General features: G+C 55.0%; 9 protein-coding genes across 9 annotated transcripts; 1 reads left to right on the top strand and 8 right to left on the bottom strand.

Moving 5' to 3' along the window:
* Positions 1–629: 629 nt before the first annotated feature.
* DSM5745_03262 (uncharacterized protein) lies at positions 630–1185 on the top strand (the record flags this gene model as incomplete). The annotated part of the gene is made up of 2 exons (XM_026745278.1): positions 630–957; positions 1016–1185. 2 exons carry the CDS (start codon positions 630–632, stop codon positions 1183–1185), a joined length of 498 nt encoding a protein of 165 aa, XP_026606144.1.
* Positions 1186–1725: 540 nt separating this feature from the next.
* Positions 1726–3237, bottom strand: DSM5745_03261 (SDR family oxidoreductase; the record flags this gene model as incomplete). The annotated part of the gene is made up of 4 exons (XM_026745277.1): positions 1726–2053; positions 2137–2725; positions 2780–2874; positions 2927–3237. 4 exons carry the CDS (start codon positions 3235–3237, stop codon positions 1726–1728), a joined length of 1323 nt encoding a protein of 440 aa, XP_026606143.1.
* A 2311-nt stretch (positions 3238–5548) lies between these two features.
* On the bottom strand, positions 5549–6970 carry DSM5745_03260 (uncharacterized protein; the record flags this gene model as incomplete). Its single annotated transcript, XM_026745276.1, has 3 exons — positions 5549–6290; positions 6339–6759; positions 6805–6970. The coding sequence occupies 3 exons, from the start codon at positions 6968–6970 to the stop codon at positions 5549–5551; spliced, it is 1329 nt and encodes a 442-aa protein (XP_026606142.1).
* Positions 6971–7057: 87 nt separating this feature from the next.
* Positions 7058–7459, bottom strand: DSM5745_03259 (uncharacterized protein; the record flags this gene model as incomplete). Its single annotated transcript, XM_026745275.1, has 2 exons — positions 7058–7283; positions 7341–7459. 2 exons carry the CDS (start codon positions 7457–7459, stop codon positions 7058–7060), a joined length of 345 nt encoding a protein of 114 aa, XP_026606141.1.
* A 197-nt stretch (positions 7460–7656) lies between these two features.
* On the bottom strand, positions 7657–9541 carry DSM5745_03258 (cytochrome P450; the record flags this gene model as incomplete). The annotated part of the gene is made up of 5 exons (XM_026745274.1): positions 7657–7722; positions 7789–8741; positions 8819–9175; positions 9244–9294; positions 9358–9541. 5 exons carry the CDS (start codon positions 9539–9541, stop codon positions 7657–7659), a joined length of 1611 nt encoding a protein of 536 aa, XP_026606140.1.
* Positions 9542–9873: 332 nt separating this feature from the next.
* DSM5745_03257 (NAD(P)-dependent oxidoreductase) lies at positions 9874–10606 on the bottom strand (the record flags this gene model as incomplete). The annotated part of the gene is made up of 2 exons (XM_026745273.1): positions 9874–10392; positions 10457–10606. The coding sequence occupies 2 exons, from the start codon at positions 10604–10606 to the stop codon at positions 9874–9876; spliced, it is 669 nt and encodes a 222-aa protein (XP_026606139.1).
* Positions 10607–11152: 546 nt separating this feature from the next.
* Positions 11153–13177, bottom strand: DSM5745_03256 (ATP-binding protein; the record flags this gene model as incomplete). The annotated part of the gene is made up of 1 exon (XM_026745272.1): positions 11153–13177. One exon carries the CDS (start codon positions 13175–13177, stop codon positions 11153–11155), a length of 2025 nt encoding a protein of 674 aa, XP_026606138.1.
* A 540-nt stretch (positions 13178–13717) lies between these two features.
* On the bottom strand, positions 13718–15062 carry DSM5745_03255 (uncharacterized protein; the record flags this gene model as incomplete). The annotated part of the gene is made up of 4 exons (XM_026745271.1): positions 13718–13783; positions 13851–14447; positions 14498–14812; positions 14865–15062. The coding sequence occupies 4 exons, from the start codon at positions 15060–15062 to the stop codon at positions 13718–13720; spliced, it is 1176 nt and encodes a 391-aa protein (XP_026606137.1).
* Positions 15063–15658: 596 nt separating this feature from the next.
* Positions 15659–17783, bottom strand: DSM5745_03254 (uncharacterized protein; the record flags this gene model as incomplete). The annotated part of the gene is made up of 4 exons (XM_026745270.1): positions 15659–16992; positions 17042–17423; positions 17476–17517; positions 17571–17783. 4 exons carry the CDS (start codon positions 17781–17783, stop codon positions 15659–15661), a joined length of 1971 nt encoding a protein of 656 aa, XP_026606136.1.
* Between the last annotated feature and the right edge of the window lie 387 nt (positions 17784–18170).

Below are 18170 nucleotides of genomic sequence, written 5' to 3'. Positions count from 1 at the left end.
GCAGGGTCCCCGTCCAACTTCGATGACCCTCCCTTGGGGCGGGAATGTGGATTCGCTAATCTATATACTTCGTATGACCTGCCCCTTCGAGCCTGCCAAGCTGTATACGCCCACTGGGAGGCCTAAGAAGAGGCGTATTGGTTTGTTACATCGGCAAGATGGAGACCCACCTCTACGGACTACGGAGTAAAGGGTGCAAGCACACCTGAGGTAGCTTGCAAGCAAGACCGCCCCCGTCTTCCTCTGCAGATCTTCACGTTTTCAAGCCCTAGTCCTGGCGGTTCCTTGGTGCCATACTTGGCGTTGGTTCCGGAGTATAGCATTGAGAGGCTTGAGATTCGTTCCTCAGCCAAGACCTTCGCAGGTCATGAGGTATCGACTTCGCGAACACTAACTCAATGCTCCAGCTCAGCCTCAGCTCGGTCAAGTATCCTCGATCGCGGAAGGTTATGCGAGACCTCGGTCTGCGAAGGCCTCAACGCAGCCGGCAAAAGGTATAAGAACCCCCTCACCTCACCTCCATCTTGCTGTCCATCATCATCCTCATCCTCTCTCACCAGACCAGCAAAGCCTCAAACCAACCTTTCAACGAACCTCCAGTTCTCCATCTTCATCTTCAACTCATCAAAATGATCGCCACCACCTCCCTCAAAGCCCTCGGCGCCGCCACCGCCATCTACCTCCTCGGCCAGCAAGTCCAGTGCCCCTTCATCGCCGTCCCCCTCGTCGCCGACGCCGTCGCCATGACCGTTGCGCAGGTCGGCTCGGCCGCCGCCAGCTTCGGCGGTGCCATTGCGGCCGCGCACTTCGCGAAGGCCCGCGGTCTGCCTCTTAGCGGCCGCGCCGCTGCCATCAGCGCGCCTGCCGGTGTGCCCCAGTATAACTTCGACATGTGTGTTGATAGTCTGATGGATCCTGCGGTTACTGTTACTGTTACGGGGCCTGTGCAGAACAATGGTAAGCTACTTACTGAAAATAAGGTTGGAACGAGGAATCTTGGGCTAATGATGTGCAGGTGTCCAAATCGACGGCCTCCCCTCCAACTGCATGGTTCTCAACAGTGTTTTCACTGGCGACGGTCTTATCCCCACCCCCTGTGGCTCTGCTTGCCTTCTGTACAACAACTTGAACGCCGATCAGTATGGCCAGATGCAGTCTATTCTCGGCCAAGTGCAGGCTCTCTAAGCATTGCTACCCTTTGCCGAGATTGCGCAAGTCTATTGTGACTGTTTTGGTCTTGCTTTGTTGATATACTGTGACTGCGAGGGGATCTGGAGAGGGTAGAGCTTTGTATATAGTCTGATTGTACATATGGCAATTCAACCAGAGTCAGACGAGAACCTGCTTAAGGTTAAGTGTAACCGTAAGAGCTTGGGCATGAAAGGCAGAAGCAATGTGTACAAAGTGATAGAGATGACTTCATATGCTGGATTTAATCCCTTACTGGCCTGACGGCCAACAACAGATCCTTCCCACACCACCAAATTGCATCCATCTTAAATATGTATACTAAAACTGTGGCCATGATGCCATGATTGAAAGCCCCGTCCGAGACTCAAAATCGAGGTATCTGGGCTGCGCCATTCTCAAAACAAAATACGCGCTTGCACATAGAAAGAAAAAAAAGGAATACTGAAACCATAGATCAATTTGCCATTCTGTCCACCAATCTGATACACCTGCCCAAACTCCATCCCTGTGTCCCAAAAGAACACAACTTCCTCCCTACACAGCTGCACCCCACTCCCCCTTCATCGGCGGCACAAGCTTCAACCTCGCCAAATCCCGCACAGCAATCCTCATAGTCTCGTACGAATCCACAGTCCCCAAGAACCCCATGCTCCTGGCCTTGCGCATACTCAACGAAAGAGCCCAGCCCCCAATGACCGCCGAGTCCGTCATGCCGAAGATCTGCGCGCGGTTCTGGGCCGTGAACGGGTCGAGAACCAGGTCGTGCTCCTCACGCAGCTCCGCCCAGGCCGTCTGAACCGAGTCGAGCGCAGACCATTCTTGCAGGCTGAATGTGGAGCGCGTGATGCCTGTAGGACCATACCTAGGTAGAGGTTCCTGTCAGCACAGATCAGATCCCTCAGGCTCGATCCATTGGAACGCGGGAAAGGAAAATAGCAAACATACCCCCTCGGCGTCTCCGCATATCTCGACTCAGTAACCCTATACTTCGCCCCATCCACCTCAGGCGGGCACCAAGCCGCGCCATACCACTCCGCCAGAAGCGGCCAGAACCTTCCCCACGTAAACGGCAGTCCATCCTGGATATTAAACGCCTGGTTGTGAGCGTCGGGGCTCAAAACAGCCCACTCCTCGAAATACGCATTCAGCAGACCCGTGCTCTGGCAGAACTCGCGGTCCCATGCTCCATAGTCGCCGGGGAAATCCAGCGGTTTGTGCAAGTGTGCTTGGATCGCTGCGTAGATTGCCAGTCCGATCATGTGGTTTAGGGCGCCGTCGCGGACGGCGCCGATTATGTATGAGGGGCGCGCGACGGTCCAGCTGCTTCCTGTTGCGGTGCAGTATGAGGAGAGCGTGTCTTCTTGGGGGTAGTAGAAGTTTGATTCGAGGGGGACGCGGGGGTCGGATTCGAAGGAGGGGTTTGTTGGGGGGCCGATGTGGAAGGCGTATTGCTTTGCGCCTGTTTGGAGGAGGATGCGCTTTGGTTGGAGGGTTGTGAGTTGGAGGGCGTTGAGGAAGTTGGTGAGGAGGGTTGCTGTTTGATGTCAATATAGTAATTCTGTTAGGAAGGAAGGAATGGGTCTTGTACAGTTGACCTTGGTCATGGCCTCAGCATCCGACCACATTCCTAGGACGTTGCCGTCCTGTGGTGGCTGCATGTACGAGAAGAAGAAGATGTAGTCTCTATAACATGAGTTCTTTAGTAGGAAGTCGCACTCGGGCGTAGAGCACGTACACTTTAGGGATCTCCTTCAAACGACTCGCAATCTCCGACGTCTCTGAGAGAAAATCAACCGAGATATGCTCGACCCTCTCTGCACCATCACCCAGATCAGTAAAGAAGTTGGAGGGTGGCATCCGACGGGACAGGCAGTAGATCTTGCTCCAGCGCTCAGGCGCTGCTGCCAGCACCCGGACCATATGGTAACCGGATAGCCCATTTGCACCAGTCACCACGGCAGTCAGGTTGGTGTGCTCAGGGGTGTTGGGGTAGGTTGGGAGCCCTTGGAAGGGGCCGTGGGACTTGACAACCTGCGTGGCGGACATTTTGGTGCTTTGATAATAGAGGACTCCAGGAGGACAGTAGTTAGGGTGCTATTTATCATCCTCTCTTGTGCAACCTACGGAGTATATGCCCATCTACCCCGCACCGCTTCCCAACAAGAGTTGCATGATGCAGTGGGACTTGGCGGGCAATGCGACAAATAGGGGGGAATTGCATTTCAAATGCCCAGTGATGCTGCCGCTCCGCCGTTTAACTGTCTCGCGAACATGCCGGATCATGCACTGCAGGCAAGGATACACTGGAAGTCGGTGTAAATCGCATGCACCTTTCAGCTTTGGTAGAGGTATAGTAAGTCCAGGGTATTTGGGCTTAATCTACCACTTAAAGTAGTTATATATGAAGGTTTACCAAGGAGGTATCTGTGGATGCTTTAAAATTTCAATCAATGTTTATTTCTGGGTTACCTAGCTAATTATACCTACTAAAGGCCTGCCTGAGTACGGTTCTAGTATATCTAGGCTTCATATCTTACTCAACTCAGCAAAGCATAAGCTAGCGTTGCCAAAAAATAACATATTGCTCCCAAGTTCTAGAACATTTATACATTAGCTCCACCATGTTCGCGGACAGCGAGCGGCGGGGTGGTGATAACCAAACGGTGTGTTAGGAAACTGACAATTCCCGCCAAATAGGCCGATTGTAGTGCATTTGTCGAGGGCCATCACCATCACCATACTCCGTACTGCCGATTCCAAGGCCCAGGAAGACTGCCGCGGCTGACAGGGATTGAACACCCATAGACGGGAAGCTGTGGTAGTACGGCGTCCCTAGGGCTTACTCAGATCTAGACCGAGGGATCACGCGGAGCCCGTGTGTCCAGCCATACCGTACAAACCAACTAGCTAGACGTTGTGGAGTACGTAACGAGCATGTAAGACTTGATTAGTGATCGGAAATCCGGCCCCAGCATGGATATACCCTGCATAAGGGACGGGTATATAAGCCCGATAACCCCATGCTTACTCCCTACCTAGATTACCTCTCCAACTACCCGTGGACATCTCCAAAACCTACCTACCATACCATCCATTCCTAATCACCCGCCGCAATGTCATCCCCCCAGCATACGCACCAAACCCGCACCATCGCCGGCATCACCGTCCCAGACACCCCCCTCATCACCGCAGCCCTCACGCACGCAAGAAAACACAACGACCCCATGTCCTTCAACCACGTCCACCGCTCCTGGCTGCTCGGGTGCATAATCGCCTCCAAACCGCCCTTCTACGCCAGCCCCAGCCCCAGCCCCAGCACCGGCCCCGGCCCCATCGACCTGGAAGTCCACGCCGTCTCCGCAATCCTGCACGATCTCGCATGGGACCATACCAGCGTCTTCGCGTCCCAGGACAAGCGGTTCGAGGTTGACAGCGCGAACGCAGCGCGCCAGTTCCTCGATGACGCCGAGAATCAGAGCCATTTCGACGCCCGCCGGCGCCAGCTCGTGTGGGATAGTATTGCGCTGCATACGACGCCGAGCATTGCGCAGCATAAAGAGGGTGAGGTTGCGCTGTGTGCGATGGGGATCTTTGCGGATTTTGTGGGGCCTGCGTTTCCGGGGGGTTTGGTTACCAGAGAGGAGTATGCGGCTGTTGTTGGGGAGTTTCCGTTGCTGGGGTTTAAGGAGGGGGTGAGGAAGCTTATGTGTGGGCTTTGTGTGCATAAGCCGGATACGACGTATGATAATTTTGTGAGGGATTTTGGGGTGAGGTTTGTTGAGGGGTATGAGGAGAAGATGCAGGGGAGGTTGGCGGTTGATGTGCTGATGGGGGAGATTGAATCCTAGCTGGAGGTGGACTGAATGTGTTAACCAGCGCGCCATGGGGGAGGGAGTCAACTTTACATTACACGGCCAGGGATGAGATCACACATTCTAGGGCTGCTTTACTCGGCAGCACAGGTTGTGTGAGCAAGCGCTTTGAGGGTTCTTCAATGGGACACTAAAGATTGTGCGTCTGCGTCTGCGTCTGCGGATGAGGAGCTGCAGGAGCTTTCGGGCTTACCACGGGTCCGTCCTCGCAAGCGGAGGAGGGCTGAGTATATCGAGTGACAATGTTTATGATCTAAACAATTGGAACACAACGACCGAGGCTATCCGATTCCAAATTGCGAACAGTACGACTGTACTCTGTAGGTACCTCCCATACGTAGCATGGGCTATGGCTCTGCCGCAGGAAGCCGTAACTGGAGAACTCACATGCACATATCCATCCATGGATGTCCCGGGAGAAGAGGTAGAAGGTATGTATAGCATGCCTGGGTATGGATTTATATCTGCCTAGCTCACCAGTGCTTTTAGACTCCGAACATACTCGGATAATCGATGCGCATGTCCAGCCCAGTATCCCGTGCGCGAACAAGCCTCCTCAGCCAACAATAACACGCCCACACCATCTCATGCGGCGCCGGCCGCGAGTCCTTCATCGACATCACCACGCACCGCTCGTGCATGAGAAACCACAGCCGCCCCTGGACATCGGTCGAAACAGCCAGGCCGAGCGTCGTAACCCACAGGTTGGCGTGCGCCGCGTACCGAAGCCAGACGGCCGAGTCGGTGGCGGCGATATGCGACTTCATCTCTTCGACTAGTGTGACTAGTGGTGACTCTTCAGTCTGCGGAGCGACTCGGTCATCGCATAGATGCCGCAGGATGCGCAGGGAGACCTGGCATGCCTGCACCATTGCGGTCTCGGTCTTGGACATGTCCATGCAGCTCGAGCTGTCGGGCGGGATATCAATATCGAGGATGCAACGCGCGCTGGCAAAGTCAAACAGGGACTGTCCGGTCTCTGGATCCTCCCCACAGTCAACGGCCACGAGCAGCTCCCACACATGCGCGAAGATGGCCGTCATGTGGAACGTGACGGACAGATTCCCGCTTGTGCCCGTACTTGTACTTTGCCCGAGGCTCTCAAGCGCAAGAGCGGCTAGATTGCTCGAAGCCGGCGAGTTCGGGTTCGGGTCCATGCCGTCGGCGACAGAGGCACCTGCGTCCAGCTGGTCGAGGTCGAAGACCACGGCTGGGAGGACCATATTCCTGGCAGATACGAGTCAGACCACCACCAACAGCCGAGACCGAACTTACATCTGGATCATCCGCGCCAGAACCCCATCGAACCCTAGCTTCGCCAGGCCCCCGCGCATCGTCACCATGCGCATCAAGCCCGACCGATGCGCTTCCGTCGCGCCGTCGTCTGTCTGCAGCGAGCCGGTGATGACCAATAGGAGGACCGAGGCGATCGTTGCATCGGTGAGAACACCCCCCGACGCGATTCTGGCGGTTACGGCGGCGATGGTCTCGGTCTGGTGGTACAGGGTGACGGGATTTGGACTTGAACAGGCGGCGGTTGTGTTTCGGAGGGTATCGAGGTGTGCGGATGCGGCGTATAGGGTCGCGTGCATGAGACATGGATCGGCCAGGGCGTGCCGGATCCACGAGGAGCGGAGGTGGTGGGCGAGACTGTCGGGTTCGACGGCCAGTGCGGAGAGGCCCATGCGTTCTTGGACTGATTTGTTAGATACCTAGGGTTATATTTGGATTGCAGGCATACATGAGTGGACAAGCGACGGGATGTACGGCTTCGAGTCGACGGGATAGGACAGCTTCAGCGGGACCTCGATGCTCATGGAAGCAGATGCCACGTCTACGGAAAATAAGTGCCGGGAGCTCAGAAGGCGTCGTCGCTGTAATCTCTCGTAGGCGCAGGGGGCACCCATCCTGGAGGATGAACATCAACTCTGGTGTATCTGGAAGAGCCGGAAGCAGAATACCTTTTACACCTTGAACACGATGGCAACTCCTTATCACATCGCCTCTTCAACCTGTTGCATCGACCACACGAGCCCCAGTTTGATGTCGGTAGAGCCTCTTCTGATCTCGGTAGGAGATGATTCGAACTGTGCTCTATCAGACGTGTCCTTGCTGGTTGCACGGTATGTTACGTACGTGGACAGGTCGTTGTTCGTGGCAGGAACAATCTTGCCATAGACACCATCGGCTGCAATCCCATACAAGCACTCCTGGTCCACTCTAGGGCAGTAAATCAGCATTAGCTCTTCGTCATTCTGGTTGGTTGGAGCTGCTTACTTCCTGCACCGCGAGCAAGCCGGCAACTGCTTGTCGCATTTCCGCTTCTTGCTCTTGCATGCGAAACACGCCTCGGCTGTATACTGTTGGGTGGGGGTGGGGGATGTGGATGGGAGCATGGTGCAAGCCTGCGAGACCTAGATGTTTATATCCAATGGCTGGGCGAGATATGTGTATGGAGGAATGGAACCCTAGGCATGCAAGTGAACCCCTCGAGAGGAAAACGCCAGCAAGGCTGAATTGGGCGCTAGACCAGAATCGGTAGTAGAGTCTTCTCCGCCAATCACAGTGCGCTGCGCCTCTCGTGCCCCGCCATCTACTCCTCGTGGAATCGGACCCTCATCCGCGTCCCATCCACCGGCTTGGCCGACATGTTAAAGGTCTACCATAGGAATGGTTGATCAGTCTCAGCATGCCAGGGAACAATTGACATTGAATCAGGACTCACATCGTACAACGCCTCCGCACTCACATACTGCCCATGCCCATCCACCCTCCCTGCCCCTGCGCCACCATCCGCCGCCCCAAGCCCAACCTTGACGAAATCATACCGCCGCACCGCCATGGCAAGCACAAGCCTGGCCTCCAGCATCGCCAGCTCCTGCCCAATGCACGCGCGCGGGCCCCGCTCAAACGGCCGCCACGCACCGGGCGCGAAGCCCTCGCCGCTGCCCTGCAGCCAGCGCTCCGGGACCCAAACCTCCGCTGCGTCGTAGACGGTCGGATCCCGGTGGATGGAGAAGTGGTTCTGATATAGAATTGCCCCGTCGACGGCTAGGGGGCCGTCGGGTGTTTGCAAGGTGAAGTTTGATCCTGGTGCCACGAAGCGGGATGTTCCGGCTGGTGGGTGCAGGCGGAGGGTCTCCTTTATCACGGCCGTGAGGTAGACCATTTGGTTGAGTTTTGCGGCGTCGGCAATGATCGCGGCTGCTGTGGGAGCTGGGTCGGCGGTTGGGCCGAGGATGTCATCGAGCTCTGTGCGGAGCGCTGCCAGGGCGCGTGGGGTGCGCGAAAGCTCGTAGAGGGCCCACTGGAGTAAGACGGAGGCTGTATCGTACCCGGCGAACAGGAACGTGCGGATCGAGTCGATGGTTGTCTGGATTGTCTGGGGGGTTAGCGAGTCGACGCCCTGTAGTGCTAGGGATAGCACGCTTTGGTCGGACACCGACGGCTCCGGCTTCTCGCGCAGCTTGTCGAATTTCTCCTGGATGATGGAGCGGAGCGAAGTCTCGATCGCTGCGGTGATCTTCATCCGCCGGCGGTACTTGCGCGGACTGAGCAGCCATTGCACCTGTGGCAGCCAAGGGAGGTCTGCGAGGAGCTCCAAGAAGCAGCGGACGACTTCATGCTGCTCCGACTCCTCTCCTTGGGTGTGCAGGTCGATATTCAGGATCACTTGGCCTGCAGCAGTCAGAACACAAGCTACTCTCTCGGTCCACATCCACATATCGCGAGACTGTTGCCAAGGTTGCACTCACCAATGACATCAAATGTAAGCAGCGTGCACCGCTCACCCAGGTTAAACTCATCCCCCGAGTTGGCATGCCCATCCAGAGCTCGCAGAAACGTCTGGACCTTCTCGAGAATCGACGGGAAAAAGCTGGCCAGATGACTCGGGGCAAACGCCGCATTGAACATCCTGCGCGTGTCTCTCCACGCCTCACCATTCGACACCAGGAACGAGTCGCGCCCGATGACATGCCCAATCATATCCTGCAGCGGCGCCTTGGGCACGCTGTACTTGAACTGCGGCGTTGCCCTGCTGATCTGTTCGGCTAGGTCGTGCGAGTAGATGACGGCGATGGGGTAGAACGCGGGGCGCAGATCGAGGAGCACTATCTCTCGTTATCAGCAACTCTCAATTCCTTGTGCACGGAGCTACTTGTCAAGCCGGCTGGCATACTCAGGCCCGTGGTATCCGGTTGGCGTTTAATCAGATCGTGGATTGCGTATTCTGCGAATGCCTCGTGTTAGTTGATGATTGTCACTCGACGGCATGTCTGAGAGGATCCCGTACGAAAGTGCTTCGAGGGATCTGGTCGGAGCAATTGGACCATAAGTCTGATATGCCCCCATAAGAGAGATGTCGCTGGCCCCGGGAGGTGCGCATATTGTGTCATGCGGGCGAACCGCAGGCGTGCCAGCGCATAGACCAGGAGTCCGAGGCATACTGCCAATACGGTGGGAATAAGCATTGCCATTATTCGTGTTTGATATCTGGTGAGAAGATACTTGAGATGAGGACCAGGTGAGATTATGTATACCTGGTAGGGCAAATGCGCTAGCGGGTCAGGGGCGCCCATGGCCGACTAGATCATCCCATACCCTAACCTATGGTAGCCTGTTCAGCGGCGTAAGCCAAATGCCTTTATAGGTGACTATTCTCCACTGTCGGGAACGTGCCGCTAGGCCGCTGGAGGAGATATAGCACAAACGCTCCAGCTAGCTTCATACATCTACTTCAGACACTGACCCAGACAATTGGCGTCTTACTTGTGACATTCCTGCTACAATCACACAAACTAAAAACAATCTAAGCCGACGAAAGCCCCGGCTTATCACCCACATTCTCCGCCCTCTCTTTGCCCGCCTGCCCAACCACCCACCGCGCCACATCCACCCGGTTCACCCCCATCCCAAGCCTCCCATCCCCAACATACCCCTGCACAATCCTCCCCGGCCCATCATCACGATCCTTCAGAAACCCCACCCGGAACAACGTCCACTCCAGCCCAGTGGCCTGCTCATCAAACGTCCTCCCAACCTCAACCAGATTCCTCCACGCGCTGTTCCCAAACACCCAGAGCATGCTTACCAATAATCGACAGAGCAGGCTGAATCTGTCCCTCGGATGCGCAACGCTGAATGTACTCAGCGCAATGATCCGGCTTACGTTCTCCTCACGCATGAGGCCGAAGAGACGCGCGTAGAACGCGGGGAACGGCGTGTTGGCGATTCTTGTGCCCGACGGGCCGAGGAAGGAGATGATCACGTCTGTGCCCTTGATAACCTGCCGGAGCTTTTCCGTGTCGTCGAGGGGGCCTTCTACTGTCTGGTTGAGTTAGCGTTAACGTTAGTCTAGCTGGGATATAGAACAAGGGACGGAAGAGAGGTACTGTGATAGAAGGGTCCTCGACGTGCTGTGGCAGCGTGCGCCGGCCGTAGACCTTGACGGTCCAGTTATTGCGCAGCGCTTCCTGGACTGTGAGTTGGCCGGTGGGACTTGAGGCGCCGAAGATCAGGATCGATTTGTTTTCCCCGGACATCGTGGGGATGTTCTCAATTGCGGTGGAAAAGAATGGGTGAGGACGGGGATGGCAATGATGGCGATAGCGGTACCAGGGGTGCGTGGTAGAGAAAGATAAAAATTGAGAATAGAGCGTCCGTTCATACCTAATGGATTGCTCTTATACTTGTACCAGCTGGCGGCGCCCCACGGGCCCTAGACCGGCCATTGGCCAGCTGCAAGGCGGCTGAGGCCCGCTAGCGCATGAGCGGGATCCACTGAGGAGCATAGCTTCTTCTAATTGGTGGTAGCGCATGAACGGGATCCACTCAAGAGCATACTCATTCCAATTGGTGTTCTCGGATCTCTCAGGAGTGGACATCAGGAAAAATAGAGAGAAGAATCTCTACAACAGTTCCATGTCAGCCGTGCCACACTCTAGAAACGCCTAGACGGATGCCCTCTTGCTCTATATATTCTATTCTACCTGGGTATGTTTCCGACAATCTATACTTTCCTCTTGTGTCTAAAAATCGTCTAAAAATCCATCTTGACCCTGGAAGTCTAATTGCAACCTCCTCCCAAATCAAGAGTTCAAACTATCCTCCCACCCATTGTCAGCCCCCATATTCCGCCTCGCAAACGCCGTGATCTCCAACGTCTCCAGCAGCGTTCCCTGCGAGAGCACTTCCCCCTTCTCAGCAGCCAAACACAGCGCCAACCTCACCGCATTCTTAATCTGGCGCCCATTCAACACCCTCTCAGCAAGGGCCTCGCAATCAATATCCTCAGCGACCGCAATCCCACCCAGCTGATTCCGCCACACTTCCCTCCTCGCCCCCCTATCAAGCCCCTCATACCGCATCGCAACCGTAATCCGACTCTCAAACGCCGGATCCAAACTGCGCACGCGGTTCGTCGTCAGAAACAGGATGCCGGGGTGGTACTCGAGGATGCGCAGCATGACGCAGACCATGGCGTTGCGGACGAAATCCGACGTGCTCCGCGTCTCGAGGAACACGTCTGCCTCGTCGAGGATCGCGATGGCGTTCCACTTGCTGCAGAGCGCGAGGACGTCGCTGAGCCGGGACTCGAGCTCGTCGGGGGTTAACCCCAGCTCGCCCATTGTGATGTGGTACACGGGACGGTGGAGGACTTCAGCCACGGCTTCGGCGGTTAGGGTCTTGCCTACGCCTGGGGGGCCGTGGAGGAGGAAGATCAGCCCGCCCTGCTTGCTGGTGATGAGGTCGGGGGGTTGTGCTTGTGGCGCCGTGCCGTGCCGCACGACCGCGTGGAGAAGCTGCTTGCGCTCTGGTGGGAGGACGAGAAGGTTGAATGCGTCTTCTGCGAAGGCGATGCGGGATAGACCTCCGATTGCAACGTGGCCCCAGGCTTTGGCGGTAAAGCTGAACCCAACCAGGTACGGCCAGCAGTAGATCTTCATCGTGTATGGGACGGTCTTCCAGACTGTGAGGAGCTCGGTGTCCGCGTCAGACGCGGCGCTGGACCGCTTCGTGACCCATGCCTGATACCGCCGGGATAGACTGATGATTGCCAACGAGACCTCATCAACGCCCTGACAGGGGTAATGGCCGAGCGATGCCCCGCGCGCCATATCAACCATGATCCTCCCGCCTGTGAGCGAGACCGAGCTGTTCGTGCCCTGTGCCATGGACGCCGTACCGCGAGGACGACTACCGTGCATAAAGAACGAATGCGCCGAATAGGCCAGGTACTTGTCGCTGCCGGTTCCCAGCTCGGCGCAGCGGTCCCCACGGGTCTGGAAGTACTCATTCTCCTGCGGCGTGACAGGCTGGTACGCGAACTCGCTCAGTTTCTTGACTCGCGCGCCGCCCCAGGCAGGGATGACTTCGGAGAAGGCGGCGACGGAGAAGTGATCGCCCACCGGCACGACGACTTCCAGGTTGACATGGAAGAGCCTCTGCGTCCCGTGGACGTTTCGTCGCTCCTGGTAGAACGAGTCGAGCACGCGGAAGACAGGCGGCTGATTCCCAATCCCAGTCGTCGCTTTGACCGGGTTGTCCGGGCGAAATAGCTCACCCAGGCCATCAAAAGATACAAATCCGGTCTGCAGCAGCTCCTGCGCCTCTGCAATGTCCTGCGCGAACAGTGTCTCGACGTGACAGATCAATTCAGGCAGTCCGGTCACCGTCAACGGGGCTGGATCAATGCTGGACGCCGGTCGGAACCCGAAGCCCGAGAGCAGGCTGACCGTGTGATGGCGCCAGTATTGAACGAACTCTGCTGACTGCGAGGGCAGTCCGGAATTGTACGCCTCGAGAGCACGGCGTAGACAACGGAGGCGGCCGAGGATATGGAAGAGCTGACGGGCGGTTGTTCTTCGTGAGTTGGGACTACCCAGGTACTGGCCGATCACAGCACGAAGGGATACACTCCCCGTATTCTCCGACAGCTTGGGGAATTCATACTCTGTATTCTCTTTGGTGCTGCCGTGAGCTTTGAATGGTAGCTCGAGAGCTTCCGAATCGGACTCGTTTGCGGGAAAAGATGCCTGATGAAGGGGTAGTTGGGCTGGTGGCATCGGGGGAGGTGGAGGTGGGATTGGAGTGGATGGTGCCGGACAAGCCATTGTGGTGCAGCTATCGACAACTTGAGTTCGAGGTGTTCTTCTTGCCTTTATACCTCTGATCATCCCGGCTGCCTAGAAGACTGCTCGTTGCCAAGCAAGGTTGTGTACGTATGCAACGGGGCCTTGAATATGGTTGCCTTGCTCGGGCGGTACAGAATCAGTAAAATGGAACATTGAAAGATTATCCATAGCTTCCTACCATGGTAGGAGTAGGAACGGGGCCGCGATGCTAAGCAATCTTGAAACCTCCAGTTGGGAGACAGTTGAACTGATTTCTCCATCTCAGACAGGCACCTGCATAGTTCTGCTCCAGATATCTAGTACCATACCTTCTTGTCACTGCGCCTTCCAAGTTGCAAGACGAGCTGAAAGCAGGCAGTCTACCTTGTCTACTACACCTAGAACCACGAAAATACATTTAACTAACCAGGCTTAATCCAAACGCACTCCTAGCTCTCGCATCCGCATCTCAGCCCAGTCCCCAAGCCCGCCAAAGAACCTCTCCGAGTCTCCGCCGCGCCAGTCCCGCAACGCAAACCACTAGTGCCGGATGTCCTTGCCAGCTTGGATAGCGAATTTGTAATCGGGTGCGTTGGTGTACAGGCTCTGTGGAATAGGTCAGTCGTATCCATGCATTGTATGGCTCTGGATGACTGGAAGGAAAGAAGCGTACCTGGATATAATGACACGCCCACCCAGTATATCTCTCCATATCAGACGACGCATGCTCTTTCGGAATAATCCGGGCCACGGATGGTTCTCCCCGCTCATCAGCGGCCAAGTCAACGGGGTCGACGGCCACCAAGGGGTCCGACAGGATTGCCGGGACGATACAACCCGTCTCCCAGTCGAAGAGGGAAGTGACGAGGGGTCCGCGGCCCTTACTTTCAGTAACCTTGACTGTGGTGTTATGGACACCAAAGTCCCCATGGTCGAGAGCAAGACGGTACAGAGACCCGTCGGTGGTTTCGCGCGGTATGAGATGGGGCAGTGCACGTAAGAGAGACTTCTTTGCCGCCAGCGCACCGGGCCCAACGGTCTCGTGATCGTCCTCCCAGCCGATCAGGGCCCCTTCGTTCCGGATCGTCGCGTCGATCTTGGCTTCCATGACGTGCAGCCAGAACTCACGCGTTGGGGCTACGGGGTGAGATAGAGTTTCCGGCATGAAGTCGTAGAGGCGGTCGAGGAGGTGGCGCTGCGCGAAGTCGAGCGGCGGGGTATAGTGGAACAAAGCGGCTTGGACGGTGGCCAGTTGGTCAAGGAGGCGCAGCTGTCATAGGTTAGCACTAATTAAGATGGCTGGGAAGTTTACAAACTTACTTTGTCAGGTTTACTGAGCTCGCGCCATACTTTATCCCGGCCCTCCGCTTTTTCGAAGACGAAAAGCCGGCGTCCAGCGAGGTCGAGGGGGATGGAACGGTTTGGACCGGGATGTAGAACCGGCACGCGGTGATAGATCAGGCGGGATGCTCGAATGGCAGGCTCCGTTCTCAGGAGATCGTAGACAGCCGCCTCGAACGCAGCTTCTGGTGCCTGCCATTCGATCGGGAAGCCATCAAAGTCGGGCATGTTGACATCGCCACGGGCAAGTCGAGCCATCAGATCCGGTCTGTTTGAGGCTTTCAGATGGAGTCCCTCAAGGGTGTTAGACTTTCACCACAGAAAGGACTGATACCGAACAGCGTACATAGTTGTTAGAGCCTTTCCTAACAGTTGCGATGTCTGTTATCTTGGTATTTGTGTGCTCTTCGATTTCGCGGATGGGGAGGTTGACGTCCCAGACGCCCTGGAATGGGCTCTTGCCCGCGCGCACTAGAGGCAGTAGCTGCATGCCATTGTACTCGCTGCCATCGGGCATAGAAGGCCAGTCGTCTCTCCAGCCCATCGTGTTAGACGTACGTGGGTATATTATTAAGGGCGGGAGAAAGACTCAGCTGCAAGGGAGAGGATATGGTTCGGTTTGAAATCTACACTACCATAAATGCTTGGAAGGAATAATAAAGGAACAATGAATGCAACCTGCTTCCATACCTTGTGCACCAGTGGCTTGACCAGTAGCACGCACCTGTGAATGTGCTGTACCCCGCCCTTTCTTGACAAAGAAATGCTACAGAGAATAGAGTAGAGTGTCAAATTCGTATTCACTATTAATGTAAGACATTAACCTTCTGTCAACGTCTAGGTATATTGATCATGTCCCACATACAGTGTAGGTGGAAACCATCTCATTTGCTGTCTTGTGGCATACAAGAAATGCAATATAGCAGCTGCCAGGCTGGTGCTCGATATAAGATACTTTGCTAAATGTTGAAACCCATTCACTTGATGGTTTTACAGGCGAACTACACTTCAGGAAATCTTTATCACTAAGTATACGCCCACCACACGAGCCAATGTCTTAGATCTAGTTATGGAGTAGAACGTTATTTAATGCTTTTGTCGAAATCCGCCACTTGTACCTCAAACAGTCGCCCGAAAGATCTACGGCTTGAATCCCACAAATGCAACGGTGGCAGTATGGCCCTCGAGGGTATGCAAAAGCCGCCCGGTCACCACGTCCCACACGCGCACCGTCTGGTCCCCCGAGCCCGAAGCAAGCATGCTGCCGTCGGACGAGAACGCCACACTGAGAATGCTGCTAGTATGCCCCTGGAGAGTGTGCAGGAGGTTCCAGGTCCCAGTATCCCAGATCTTCACGCTTTGGTGATTCCTCTCAGAGCCCGAGGCAAGAAAACGACCGGGGGCAGGGGAGAACGCCACGCAAGGAACGGCTGAGCCATGTTCCTTTGTGTGCAAAAGCAGCCCCGTCGCCGCATCCCATACACTCAGCGCTGTGATGTATGACCCGCATACAATCTTGCTGCCATCCGGTGAGTATGCCACGCTAAGAACGGTATCATCGGGCTGAATGGTTTGCAGGGCCTTGCCTCCCAGTATATTCCATACGTTCACTTGACTATATGATGCAGATATGATGTTGTTGCCATCCGGCGAGAAGGCCACGCACTGAACATATTCAGTATGCTCTAGAGTTCCTAAAAGCTGGCGTGTTTCTGTGTCCCGTATGGACACTGAGGTTTGTGATCCGCATGCAACCTTGCTGCCATCAGAGGAGTAGGCTATACAGCGAACATAGCCGCTGTTTTCGAATGTATGCAAAGCCTGGCCGTTCTTCGCGTCTTTCAAGACGAGCTTGGAGTCGAACGCTACTGCGATCTGACTCTTGACGAAGGAGAAGGACATGGCAGAGGCCTTGGGTTGGGCTAACGGAGAATAGACTTGGAGAGTATGTAAAGGCAACCCCCGAGAGGCATCCCATGTGCGCATTGTAGAGTCATACGAACATGACACGAGCTCCATGCTAGTGCCGCGCAAGGTTTCTGGTTCCCGTGTGGCCCTATCCCAAGCAACGACGCCGACATTGGATTGCTTGATGGTCTCTGTCGAGTCCATCGATCCACCTTGTTGGATCGGCGCCATTTTCAAGGCATTGAAGTGCCCAATCATCGTCACGGGCTGGTAGAACACATCGACGCACAGATTGCCAGCACTGTCAAAGCCTTGTACTGCTGCGACCGTCGAATCTTTCTTGGTGGCGTCAGTCACAGAGGGCATGGCAATCTGGACGGCAGTTTCGTCCCAACCACCGTCTCTCTGATCGTAAGTCATTGCCACAACACCTCCATCGGTGGCGATGGAGAAGACGCGGATTTGCAGATTCGTTGAGGTGTCGAGGGCTGCATTCCAGTTGACAGCGCTGATGGACGCCTGAGGGAGAAGTTTGAAATCTGCAAAAGTCTCTGCTCCACGTTTTTCTTTAGTGGGTGATTTATGCAGCAAAAACGCCATTTCAAGTACACTTACTAGATGATAGCACTCCGGCCTCGGCATCTATATAAATCTCCTTCAAGGTCTCGTTAGGGTCCTGACAGAACAAGCGGATCTTTGCACTGGCTGAACGCCGAGTGAAGACTACTGGAGCCAGACCGGTGCCAGTGTGAACCTGGATGCCTTGAAACTCGGTGGATGTAGACCACTTATTCTTTCGTCTCTGGAATTCGATGTAGTGGATTGCGTTATCCCGTACTTGATAGAACAGCTTGAGCCCAGGACGAGCATCGGTCGGGTCATCCGGGTCGGTGATAACGGCGACAGCTAGGCGAGAACCTGGGGTTGCTTTGGCGTTGATGGCGCCTCCAACGTTCCACACACTTGGTGCAGCAATAGACGCTGTGGAGAGGGCTTGCTGTTTTTGATTAGGCTTGTGTGGTTATGAGAGGCTGGTGGCAAAGGCTTACCTCACGAATCTTCAGACCCTTATCAATAAAGTAGACCCGTCTCTAGACCCAGTTAGTGGTAGCTGGCAAGGGGAGGTATCGAGATGCTGGAATACCTCAAGACCTGACTTCCAAGCAGCGGCTGCAAGAGGGGACTTCTCCATCACATTGTCCCGGGACACCACGACTGGGTCAGGTTGGGACCGGTCACAATCCGAACGAGCCTCTCTGATGTCGCCATCTTGGTCTTGGTAGATAACACAGGTGTAAGGTGACTTGGTGGAACTGTCGTTGAACCTACAAACTGCAAAGTGCGTGGAGCCCAGCATGGTTGAGGTTTGAGCCTTGGGACGGTTGTTTGGAGGAATTCACCTGGGATTATCAAAGGAATTGGTGTTGGTGGGATTTCGGTTGTTATATCGACTCCAACTAGCTCTAAGAGTAGATAGATAAGCAGACGCTGGATTTTTGAATCCGGAGGGGTGTTCTGTAGCCGTCAGACGGACTAGCTGAGTGTCTCACTAGCTATACCCGTCAGTCCGCAGGGGGGGTATTGAGTATAGTAATGGTTTAAGACTAGTATTATATTTATTGTAATGTATATTATTATTTAATATAATTAAAAAGTTATATTTAAGGTAATATATATTAAAGTCGCGAATATATATTAAAGCAAAATATATATTAGCAGCGTGAATATATATTAAGAAAATAAA

The sequence above is a fragment of the Aspergillus mulundensis genome, assembly GCF_003369625.1.
Source record: "Aspergillus mulundensis strain DSM 5745 chromosome Unknown scaffold_2, whole genome shotgun sequence".
Lineage (NCBI taxonomy): Eukaryota > Fungi > Ascomycota > Eurotiomycetes > Eurotiales > Aspergillaceae > Aspergillus > Aspergillus mulundensis.
This window is presented reverse-complemented; position numbering and strand designations above follow the sequence as displayed.